This window comes from Python bivittatus, unplaced genomic scaffold (genome assembly GCF_059951505.1).
Source record: "Python bivittatus isolate LINGU-HERP-01145 unplaced genomic scaffold, Pbiv_v1 ctg000480_np1212, whole genome shotgun sequence".
In the NCBI taxonomy this organism is placed as follows: domain Eukaryota; kingdom Metazoa; phylum Chordata; class Lepidosauria; order Squamata; family Pythonidae; genus Python; species Python bivittatus.
Genome location: NW_028277075.1, coordinates 50,595,897 through 50,608,259, shown reverse-complemented (window position 1 = coordinate 50,608,259; position 12,363 = coordinate 50,595,897). Strand labels below are relative to the sequence as shown.

The window sequence follows — 12,363 nt, the reverse complement described above, 5'->3', positions numbered from 1 at the left end:
GAAAATTAATGCTCTAAGTAATTTACTGAGGCCCTAGTCCTCACCAGACTACCAGAGAGGAAAGTTCATTGAATTCAGTGGAGCCTACACTATAGAAAACTAAATTTTATGTTATTAATAGTTTGGGCTATCCAGGTTTGTGGAAAGAGTGAGAAAGAGAAATGGGAGCAAATCAACCCATCAGTGTGGCCATTTGGAAAATATTCAGGGTGTGTACAAATTTATAAGAGAATTTGTATCTTCTCAGTACTTATTGCTCTGTAAAGTATAATGCTGAAATCGACTTCTAATTCCTTATTTGTGTGAAACTTCATAATGACATTTGATCTGTCTATATGAAACTACAGTAACATTTATTACATTCTGCATTTAAAACTAAGTATTGAATACTGACATCATCACTGAAATAGGGATACTCTGTCCTTTAAAATCTTTTCAAATAATTTTTTGCGTGTGAAAATTAATGCACAAAGTTAGGGTTCAGTTCCTGTGACTTCATAGACATGTGTATGAAACTTTCTTTTTTTTATTGCAATGTGGAAATGTCATATTGCCTTCTTCCAAGAGGTTTTTCTTTTAAACTACCTAATCAAGTTTATTGCTCTGGTATTTCCTGCTGTTCTTCCATCCGCATACTGACTAGGCTCAACTCTGCTTAGCTTTTTAAGATCAGCTAAGGTCAGTTACAGTGATAATTAAAGATCAGAGGTGAACACTTGACCTAGAAATTGCTCATGTTCCCTCCCAAAGGAGGGAAATTTCTTTTGTAAGGTTATTGCTACCAAACATGATTAAAGCTATTTAGGGAAGTCATTTGGCTTTATATATCTTGGTAAAGGCCTGAACCAGGTGGTTTCTTAAAAGCCCCATTGATGTAATTCATTCTGCGTCTTCTATTGTATTGACTGATTTTACTGTAGATCAATTTCAGATATTTGAAGAAATATATACAATATATAACATTTTAAAAGGTTTTCTGTAAAACCAACTCCCAACTCCTACTGTGCTGTCTCATCATGGTGGGAGTACTCCTGGGATGGATGAGTGAAGAACATTGTGAGTATATGCCAAGATTATATATATTCCCAGCAGGGTCACCCAAGATATGAAGGTCATCCCAGCTGCCCAACTAAAGCAAAGAGGCATCTATATTGGGCAGCAACATAGTTGATCATAGTTTATGGATGATCATTTTAGTGACAAGACAAAGGCATCAATGCATAGTGTGTGAGAGAAGGCAATGGTAAACCACTCCTGTATTTTTACCAAGAAAACCACATGGGTAGAAAATATAAAATGATTGACGATATAGTGCCAGATGATGGGCCCCTCAGGTGGGATGGTACTCAATATGCTACTGAAAAAGAGCTGAAGATCTTTCAGAGTACTAATAGTGTTTATGACATGACATTAAAGCCTTTGAGACATCTAGTTGCTGATGTTGCTATGAAGGAAAAGAAAATCTGAAGCTGCAAAGGTAGAATTACAGTAGGAACATGGAATGTAAGAAGCATGAATACAAGAAAGCTCAACACAGTGAAAGATGAAATGAAACAACTACAAATTGAAATCTTAGGCATCATCAAATTGAGATGGACTGGAATCGGACACTTTCAGTCAGAAGGTCACACCATTTATTACTCAGGACATAAAAAACAAAGAAGAAATTGTGTTGCTTTTATAGTTAGGAAGGGTATAGCAAGAACTGTACTTGGCTAACAATGCAATCAATGACCGAATAATGTCAATTAGAGTTTGTGGACAACCCTTTAATATGACAGTCATTCAAGTTTACGCTCCAACCACCAATGCAGAAGAAGAGAAGGTTGATGAGTTTTATGATCAAGTCTAATTTGAAATTAACAGAATGCAAGCAAGATGTGCTACTTGTGATTGGAGACTGGAATGCCAAAGTTGGAAACATTAAATAGGAAAATATAGTTGGATTGTATGGCTTAGGAAATTGAAACAAAGCAGATCAACTTATCAGTTTCTGCCACTCCAATGATTTCTTCATAGCTTGTCTTTGTAGCTTGTCTTCATTGTCTTTAAACAACCAAAATGATGCCTCTATACATTGACATCACCAGATGGAATGCATAGAAATCAAATTGACTATATTATTACTAAAAGGAGGTACTCAATTATAGCATCAAAGACATGGCCAGGTGCTGAGTGTGGAACAGATCATGAATTGCTCATGTAAAAGTTTCAAGTTTCTAAAGAAGAAGAAAGCCAGCCAGTGTCCATGATATGAACTTAAGCATATACCCACCATTTTCAAGGAGAACATCAGGAATCACTCTGAAGTCTGAACCTCACTGATAGAGAATCAGAGGAACTGTGGAATGAACTTAAGGATGAAAGTGAAAAGAGACTGCCAAAAATGAAGAAACAGAAAAAAGCAAACTTGATGTCAGAATAAACCATGGAAATTGCCGAGAAGAGAAGCCAAACCCAAGAAAGACAGAAATTTTGGAAAGGAATTTAACAAAGAATTGCAGAGAGCTGTTAGAAGACAAGAAGCAGTATTACAACAACATCTATAAAGACATTGAAGATGGAAACACATATGGAAAAACAAAGTCTTTCAGAAGATCTCTGAACTAGGAGGAGGTTCCAACCTCAAATTGGTATGCTAAAGGACACCAATGGATAGATAGTAACCAATTCCAAGGAGATCAAAGATGGAAGGAGTTTCAGAGGGAGCTTGGGGTTATTCCTGAGGCTCTGATACATGATTTGGCTGAGGCCTTAGTTGCCTCCTGGAATGAGCATGCAATGAAGGCCTTGGATTGAATTGCGCCTGAGTGGTCTCTTGGCTCTTATAGGGCCCCTTGGTTTATGGCCAGGCTCAGGGAAATGAAATGACACAAGAGACACCTAGAGTGCTGCTGGAGGAAGACAAGGGATGAAGCCGACTGAGCCCAGGTACTAGCCTTTATTAGGACTTACCTTGTGGTAGTAAGAGTGGTGAAGCATGCTTCCTTATCTGCTCTTATTGTGTCTGCAGATGGCCGGCCAGCAGCCCTATTTCAGGTGACCAGGGCCCTCCTGGGTGGGTGGGGCAGATGAGCCCTTGCAGGATCACTGTGAGGGCTATTCTAGGCATCTGATGGATAAAGTCACTTGACTTCATTCAGAGTTGGAGTCTGGTTGGGCAGATCTAGTGGAAGTGACCGAGACATGTCCTAGCTCAGTTATCTGAGAAGAATTTGAGCTGGTCAGTCAATTCCCTTTTTAGGGAAGGTTGTTGAGAGGATGGTGAGTTCCCACCTACCAAAGAGGGCCTTGGATGAAGCAGATTATCTGGACCCTTTTTAGTGAGGATTCAGGCTGGGCTATAGTACCGAGACAGCATTGGTCACACTTGTGGATGACCTTTGGAGGGCATGGATGGGGGTGGTATGTCCATCCTGGCCCTTCTGGATCTCTTTTGATACTGTCAACCATGGTATCTTGCTGGACCAACTCCAGGGACTGGGAGTGGGGGGAGTTTTGCAGTGGTTCTCCTCCTTTCTCCGTGGCCGGTACCAGTCAGTGCTGGTGGGGGAGGAGAGGTCCATCCCTAGGCCCCTATTATGTGGATTGTCTCAGGGTCTCCCTCCCCTCCTATTTAACATCTATATGAAGCGGAGAGGTCATCTGCCAGCATGGTGTTCAGTATCATCAGTATGCTGATGATACCCAATTACAGATCTCTACCCTATGCCAGGCAAGTGGTGCTGTTCAGGTGCTGGCTCAGTGCCTGGAGGCTGTAAGGTCCTGGATGGGGAGAAACTGGCTGCAACTCAACCCTAGTAAGATGTAGTGGTTGTGGGTTTTTGGTTCCCTGGGGTCAGGAGAGTTGACATATCTGGATGGGGTAACACTATTCTGTAGAGATCTGGTGCAGAATTTGGGGGTCCTCTTGGACGTACAGTTCCTGCTGGCAGAGCAGGTGGGAGCTGTGGCCAGGGGGGCCTTTGCACATATCAGTCGTTTGCCAATTGTACCCATTCCTGGACTAGAATGACTTGCTCACTCACCTATCTTAGTCATCTCTCATTTGGATTACTGCAATGCACTCTACATGGGGCTGCCCTTGAAGGCCATCTGGAACCTGCAACTAGTCCAGAATGCAGAGGCATGCAGAGTTTTGGGTGTCCCATGGTTCACCCAAGCAACACCACTGCTGTGTGAGCTGCACTGGCTTCCAGTTCCTTCCTGGGTACAATTCAAAATGCTGGTTATCACCTTTAAGGCCCTACATGGCACAGGGCCAGGTTACTTGCAGGACCGCCTGTGATAGAGTGGAATTATGAAGGCCAGGCTCAGGGAGATAAACATTTTCTTAGCTCACCAGAACAGCGTGGGAAGAACAAGAGGATGAGACTGGCACCTCCCTGAGGAACTCACACTGTTGTGACTGGCTGACTTTGGGAAATGGGGTTTCATTCTGGGAAGATTCTTGCTAGAGGTTGTAGGTAATAAACATAGCTGGACTGAATTTACATGGTCTCTTGGAGTTCCTTGGGCTAGGCCTTGACACCGCCTCTCCCTGAGGGTATCTGCTTATCCTAGTAAAGTTGATAGGGCGAGTGTACTCCCGGTCCCCTTTCTTAAACGTTGCCATCTGATGGGACCTCACATGCCTGCCTTCTCAGTGGCCACCGCAGTCCTTTGAAACAGCCTCCCACCGGAGCTTTCCAGAGGGCTGTGAAGACCTGGCTGTTTCCTCAAGCATTGGGCTAAGATGGGGGGTTGAACTGTGAGGATGTTTGGTCTGGCACCTGGGGGAAGTGTATGTTTTAATTATGTTTTATGAATTGTTGAGCTGCCTAGTCGTTGTATGAGATAGGTGGTGGCCATATAAGTCCTGTAAATAAACAAACACACAAAAAGATCTGGACCGTCCTATTAACAAAATACAGGGTTTTTTCCCCTAATGAATAGAACACATTTATCTCAGACATTGCAATTATTTCACACTAACTAATAATAGAATACCCGGTATTTTGAAAAACTGTTTTCACTTTAATGAATTTAGTAACATCAAATCAAAAATACAAAAAAATATGAAAAAGTCACAAGTCTGTACATTATTGTGGACCACCTGAAAACTGGACTAGAAAGTATCTTTCATTAATCCCAGCCTACATGTCTGCAGTACATAAAAGATAGGTATTACCATGCAATTGTGAGCATTAACTTAAATAGGAAGAGATAAAGTATGTGCACTGTATAATAATATACAAAAACGTATGTAAGTATATGACATGAAACACCGTCATCAACAAAATCATAAATGACTAGGTTGATTTTCAGTTTCCTAAGAGTTTTGGCTTGTTCATTTTTTAAATTACTTTAAATAGTAGTAAAAATTTAAATATTTAAAAATATTTTCTCTATGACAACTGTTTATTGGAAGACAGTTTATGAGTTTCCTTTTAAACGTATATTATTAAAGGAAAAGGAAAATGATACTGTGTTTTGGTGGAGAAGGCTATACACCCCAGTTGTTTTTCTGTTGATAGAAACAAAATCTGGAATCAAAACATCAAATAATTCACATTTTTATAATTCAGAACACAAAACAGTGATTGTTGAAATGCCAAGATAAAGTTGTAGTAATTTAGTTGTATACGGAACATCAATTTATTTGATTTCTGTCACTGAAACCAATGATTAAATTATACCGGAGGGTAGATTCAAATGTTACAGTTTAACGAATTGTGAAAACAGGATATTATGTACTTCTGAGAAAGTTAAATATTCATCTGATCTTACACAGTATCTAAAATTTATCATTCAGACCCTCAGTTTAAACAAAAAACATTGTATTCAAACATATTAATTTGGAACAAGTCCCAATGATTTCAACATTTAGGTGATGCACCAACTGTACACATATCAGATACTCTACTTTTGTGACACTGCTGGCAATTCTCTAAAGAAGGAATATCAAACATTTTTTCAGACTAAGGACTGTACTTAAGTCTTAAATTTCTAAGTAATGTGCCCCAAATGTAGGTGGGATAAAAATAAATGGCCTTGCAAAAAATTAAATTTGAATTAATTGAATGAAAATAAAATTGATTCTTGCTACAAATTTGTCCTTTCATTTGCTGCTATCTCAAATTGCTGCACTGAATACCTTCAGAACACAAATGGTGTCTAGTATGACAGGTTGCTATACATTTAAGTGAATACTGGAGTTCCCATTAAACTTACTATGACTTTCAACAAAAAGTTCAATGACTGTGGGTCATAGTACCTGAAACACCACAAATCTATCCCTAGAATATGATGCCATCCAAAGCAGGTGTCTTCCAAAATACATGTTAATTTCCATGATAAAACCCAACAGACCTCATCAATGCTTTGCATAAACTAATTTAGAACAATCTCCTCAAATATTGTACAAAGTTTCTGTGTGAAACACTGAGGTCATTTTAATTGATGGGGAAACATGTTAAGATAAAAAAAAACACACTGATTTATCAAAACACAAAAGCTTGTATATTTACTTCTGTAATCCTGAGAAGCTGCTTCCCTATCTTTTGACAGTTGCCATCTACTCACCCTAAGAATAAAATAGAAATCTGACACAGCACTAGTGTTATGAAATCTACGTCTTGTATAGGTTACATATCAGTAAGTTCCGTTGGTTTTAATGAAGCTTTTTCTCAGTAAGCAATTGTAAGACTGCAGTCTGAAATTAGAACTTGAGAGCCTCTTCATTTCATTAAACAGATACAAATTTCAAATATGATTTAAGAACTGATGGTAAGGAGTTGAAATGATAGACCTTTGAAATATTTAATTTAAAAATAACACATTCATCTTTTTTTAAAGTACTATCAACTAAGTCCTCTGTGTTCTTTGACTGCTAGTTTAGAATGTGCTATAACTGATGAGTCAGTCATACTCTACCTACATCTTTTATACATGAGCCTTTGTCAAGATATATTTTAAATTGGTTATAGAAGAGCTGTTTTTGGATATTTATAAACCTTCTATTGCAAATTGTTTCTGATCTTTTGGAAATAAATATGGCAGCTCTGCCTCCTTTAAATACCCATCCCCAATTAAGTTGGCTATTGCATCTATAGCAGAAAAAAAAAGTTCTAATTTCTTAATACAGAACAGTATTCTTACCCTGCTGTCCTACTGATTTATCCAAAAGGAAGTCCTGTAGGTAAATGGGACTTGGATCCAGATGAGTATAGGACTGCAATTTTAAAGTCAGAATGAAGTATATCTATTTCTAGTAAATTGCATATGCTGAAGTTCCCACACTTTCAAGCAGTACTGGTTTCTTGCTTGTCACCAGATGTATTCCACAAATTTTTCTTAAGCAGAAGATCAAGATTTAGTCTTAATACCATGCAATTATGTGTCTTTAACCCTTCTACAGTAGTGGAAATACAGCACGTTTGGGCTGAATTAACACATTGTGCTAGACCATAAGATAATTTTCTTTGTTTTGGCTTAATGTGATCTGTGAATGTAGCTATTGTAGCATGTAAACCATAGTTTATGAGTTAGAATTGTGTACACTCAGCCACTGTCACTTATGGAACAAAATCATAGCTAAAACAAGCCATGTCTTAGCACAAGGTGTTAACTCAGTCTTACAGTCATAGTACCAGAACTTGACTTTTTCAAGGCAAGTGCAGTAGTAGAATCTTAAGTCCAATTATCAATTTTTATCAATATTTTGACTGAACCCATCAGAGGAATGAAATGAGAAGTACTACATCCAATAACACTAAAACACATTTTGAAAAATACAGAGGTTGTCCAACATAACATAGATATTAAGATAACAAAATGTTTTCTTTTGATATTTTGAAATCCTAGTTTAATTGCTCATGAACACAGCCCTTCATTGTATTTTACATATCTAAGGTGCATGAACATATGTACAACTAAAGAAAATACATCTTGCTACATATAATAATATCCTGGTTGGCTAGTGAATGAGGAAACCTGCTTTCTTGGCTGAAATTAAGGCACTAAGTGGCAGTGAAAGGAGAAATGAATTGTTTTTATATATTATTTGATGAAAGTACAATATTTTCAATCTTTTCACAAAATCTAAATAACAAGACCTACAGATATTGAATCAATGGCTGAGGTAAGGCATTCTGTTGGCAAATAAAAAACCCCTTCCTACTGATGCAAGTTTAGCCCATTTGTAAGTGGGACTACTGATTCTGACTGAAAATAATTCAGCAGAGAAAGTCATTTATCAAAGATGTCTGAGACTCTGAAAAGGCACCAAGAAACAAACAATTCTGCCATTACCAGTTCTAAATAACAAAAATTTTAAAAAAAATCAGTTGTTTTCAACACTGCATATCGCCTGGTCAATTACTAATCCTCACTTTCCTGAAGACAAATGTAGTAGCTGTTTATTGAAATTTTCTATTAATCGAGCAATTTTAAGACAAAAATCACCTTTCATGTGTCAGAAAATAAGTTGCAGTGTGTCAATATAACCATACATAAAGCAAACTTATGAAGTCTAATATGTCTCATTCATGGTTAACACTGAAGCAAACCTGTATAAACGAAGAGATTATCTCAAGATACATAGCTTACAATATGAAATATATAAAATGAACAAGAAAACAATTGGAAGTGTATTACAAAGGTACATGAAACAATTTTAAGTCACAATACTTTCTCTCTGAAAAATACAACTATTTGTGAGATAAAATGTACAATTGATTTTTTTTCCAAAGGGGAAAAATAAAGAACACAAATGTAAAGGAAAATATGTTTTTTCTTCAAGAACCAGGGAAAATAATTAAAGTAATTGTTTTTATTATAATATAATTTGTCACAAAATAGCAGTCATAGGATTGCACCAACTCCATGTCCAGTTTCCTGAACATAACAGCAGTAATAGGAGTCCATAAAGGAGAATGGTATTTCTGAATGTGGATGGAGATTATTCACATACAGTAATTCATGTCCTATTAGATTTGTCTGCAAAATGTTCAAGACTCTACTTGATGTCAGACAGAGTTTACCACTGTGACTCTTCCTAGTGTTCAGAGTAAAAAAATGGCATGATATTTAAAGAGTTATTTTAATCATAGCCAAAATATATATTTTAGTGCATGCTTTGATCATTTGTCAAAAATAAACCTAAGTTATTTCAATACAAGAGTTTACAAAATAGGAAAAAATATTCTCCAAGTTAAAAATGCAGGTTTGTTTGTAGTTCCATTTGCTTGGCAGCATAATTTTTTTCTCATTAGAATCCAAGGAACCCAGAATACCATGATCTCTTTTGACCTAGAATAAAGCTTGGCATGACCAGCCTATTAGCCTATTCTTTTGTTTTGATGAGTAGGACAGAACAAAAAAAATGTGAGATTTGGGTCAATATTTGTTAGGAACATTTCTGCTGAACATGATTCAAAAGTTCACCAAACTTCTCAAAGAGATCTTCTATCCATTTTATATTTTTCATGCACTGTTGTACAATTTCCTCTTGACCTAGATCTGCATTCTTCTTTTGAACAGAAGAAATCTATTGAGAGAACAAAGGAAATGGCACACAGTTAGTCTTCTATTATTTCTCCCAGTACTCAGAGGTCTAATACCTTAACAATGTAAGCATACATTCTCCTAGTGTCTATGAGAGTATACTGCACTTGGTGACAGAGGTAGCCTTAGTATAAATAAAGTTCATGGTTATTCAGTGATCTTCTGCGTATGCTTCCTGATGTTCTAATGAACTATTACAATACTTGGTAAGGCAGGATCCCCAATATTTTTAATAGATCTTGTTAAATCACAACTCTCATTGTCCCCAGTCAGAATATGGAACTCAAGCTGGAAACCACTGAAGCTTCAATAGATACTAAGAAACAAACCCTTCCCGTTTATACTAAATTTGCATTAGTACAATGCCAAGATCAGAACCACATGCATGCTTACACCATAGGACTGAGAGCAAGTTTACTGTAGAATGGGAAAATTTGTTCATGACAAGTTTTTAAAACAAAAAGGGATGGAATATATTGACTGCAATACTAGATAGGAGGAATGAGAGCCAGCATAGTGTAGTGGCTAAGGGCTGGATTAGGAGTGGGCAGACCCAGGTTCTAGTCCTACCTTACACACAGAAGGCAGCTGGGTGACACTGGACAAGTAATTCTCTCTCAGCCTTAATCACCATCAGGCTCTGCAACAAGCCAACTGAACCCCCTGCCCCCAAGTCCCATCATGCATTGATAGCTTTGCTGTAAGAATCAGGCCAGTACAGTGCAAAAACAAGTGGATAAATCCTAAGAAAAACACCGAGACAGAAACAGCTTTTCATGGAAAGTATGGAGCATTTATTATGGGTCAGGTTGTAGGAGAGGTAGAATGCAGATTTTGCTTTTCCGTGCAAGCAGCCAAGCCCTGAGTAGATGTAACATCTTGACAATGACAATTCAGAGATGCAGTTTGGATTTGTGGGTTGAACTCCAAAACATTCTTGAGAAATAGTGAATTCAGAAAAAAAAAAGGCTGCTTTGTTGTTAAATTTCAAAATGTTCTTAAATTTTACAGTTTAAGCAGAAGCTTAGAATATTTTTAATAGGTGGGATTATTATAATATATTATTATTATTATTATTATTATTATTATTATTATTATTATTATTGCCTTGGAGTCAGACTTGACTCCTGGCGACTGCCTGGACAACTCCCTGCAGTTTTCTTGACAAGATTTTTGGAAGAGGTTTGCCACTGCCTCTTTTCTAGGGCTAAGACTGAGTGACTGGCCTAAGATCACTCAGCTGGCTTTGTGCCTAAGGCGAGACTAGAATTCACGGTCTCCGGGTTTGGCTCTGACAATATAAAATGCATATCAAATCAGGATTTCTGGAATTGGAAGGTTATAATCTTGTCCGTTTCACGGCTATTCTGATCACTGAAGTGTTAGAGAAGAGTAAGGATTATTCTCCTCATGCATCTTATTCTCCAGCACAACCACAATAGCATAGGGCAGTGTTGTCCAAACCTGGCCACTTTAAGATGAGTGGACTTCAATTCCCAGAATTCCCCAGCCAGCCATGCTGGCTGAGGAATTCTGGGAGTTGAAGTCCACTCATCTTAAAGTGGCCAAGTTTGGACAACACTGGCATAGGGGAAGACGTTAATTATAGTGCAAGTGAGAATGATGGACTGATAGGGTAACCATCATGGAGGTCTCTGAAAGCTGCACTTATATGGGGAATCTTTTAACTGCCTGTGGATAGCTGTGTACAATGTACAGGAATCACCCTCAGTCATTGCTATAACAAACGCTAAAATATAGTCATTAGCATAAAACTTTGTGAAATATTATGAAAATAAGGAACAATGAAAAACTGTCACTAAAAGGCTTTGTGCATAGAATTACTGAGTTGAAACAGGCTGTATGCTGAACCCACCACAGGACACAGTATTATAACTTCCTATGAATTACAAACTACCTTTACTAATTACTTTTACTAATTAGTAAAAACTAAATTACTAATTAAAGTAATTTACTAAAAATTACTTTTACTAATGTAACCTAAAATTGCCTTTGCCTTTTTATCAGTTATGTTACACTACTGACTCATATTTTGGTTGTAATTAATATGAGTCCACTTTTATTCATGTGGACTATAATTAAACCAGAACACTGCATCCTATATCTGTGCATGTTTTCCTCTTTCCTAAAGAACTCTGCATTTGTCTTTATTCAATTTAATTCTATTATTTTCAAACAAATGCTTTGTTTAGCTCAGTTTGAATTCTGTTCTTATGTCCAAATATATTAGCTATCCTACCTGATTTTACTTCACCTGCAACTCTGATCACCATACACTCCATTCCTTCATCCAATTAATGTATGAAAATGTTTAAGAATACTGCTTAGGATCAAACTCCAGTTTAATGAAGAAACTGAAGTAACAATTTCAAGCCAGATATGGATCAACTTAATTGTCATGACATTCAGCCAATATCTAACTAGTTTGGTAATCAGAATACTCTAATACTTTACTGAAATAAAAATATATTATGTCTATAACCATTCCCACAATCTATTACAGAAGTTACTGATCAAAAACACTGAAAGATACTAGTCTTGAAAAATCCATTCTGACTTTGAATAAATATTATCTTAAAATCAAGATGTTTATAGATTGACCAATTTATTATCTGCTGTAGAATTATCCCAGGTAGTAATATCAGACCAACTGGGTGCTCTTATCTCCCTTTTTGAATATAGGGGCATTTGTTCTTCTCCAGGTCAGTTTCACACATTCTCCAGAATTGTTCAAGATAGCAAACACAGGATTCAACAAGATCATCAGTAACATCTTTCAGTTCTCTAAGATCCAAT

At 37.1% G+C, this 12,363-nt stretch overlaps 1 protein-coding gene across 2 annotated transcripts in view; it reads right to left on the bottom strand.

Annotated features, from left to right (window-relative positions):
- Nucleotides 1-5,013: 5,013 nt before the first annotated feature.
- The window catches only part of QSER1 (glutamine and serine rich 1), a 46,600-nt gene continuing 39,250 nt past the window's right edge, over nt 5,014-12,363 (bottom strand). The window contains exon 13 of one of the 2 annotated variants that reach the window (XM_015887860.3): nt 5,014-9,529. In XM_015887860.3, coding sequence (XP_015743346.1) covers nt 9,389-9,529 — 141 coding nt within the window. In that variant the 3' untranslated portion in view covers nt 5,014-9,388. The remainder of the gene's footprint in view (nt 9,530-12,363) is intronic. The other variant, XM_007426992.3, reaches the window with a different exon arrangement.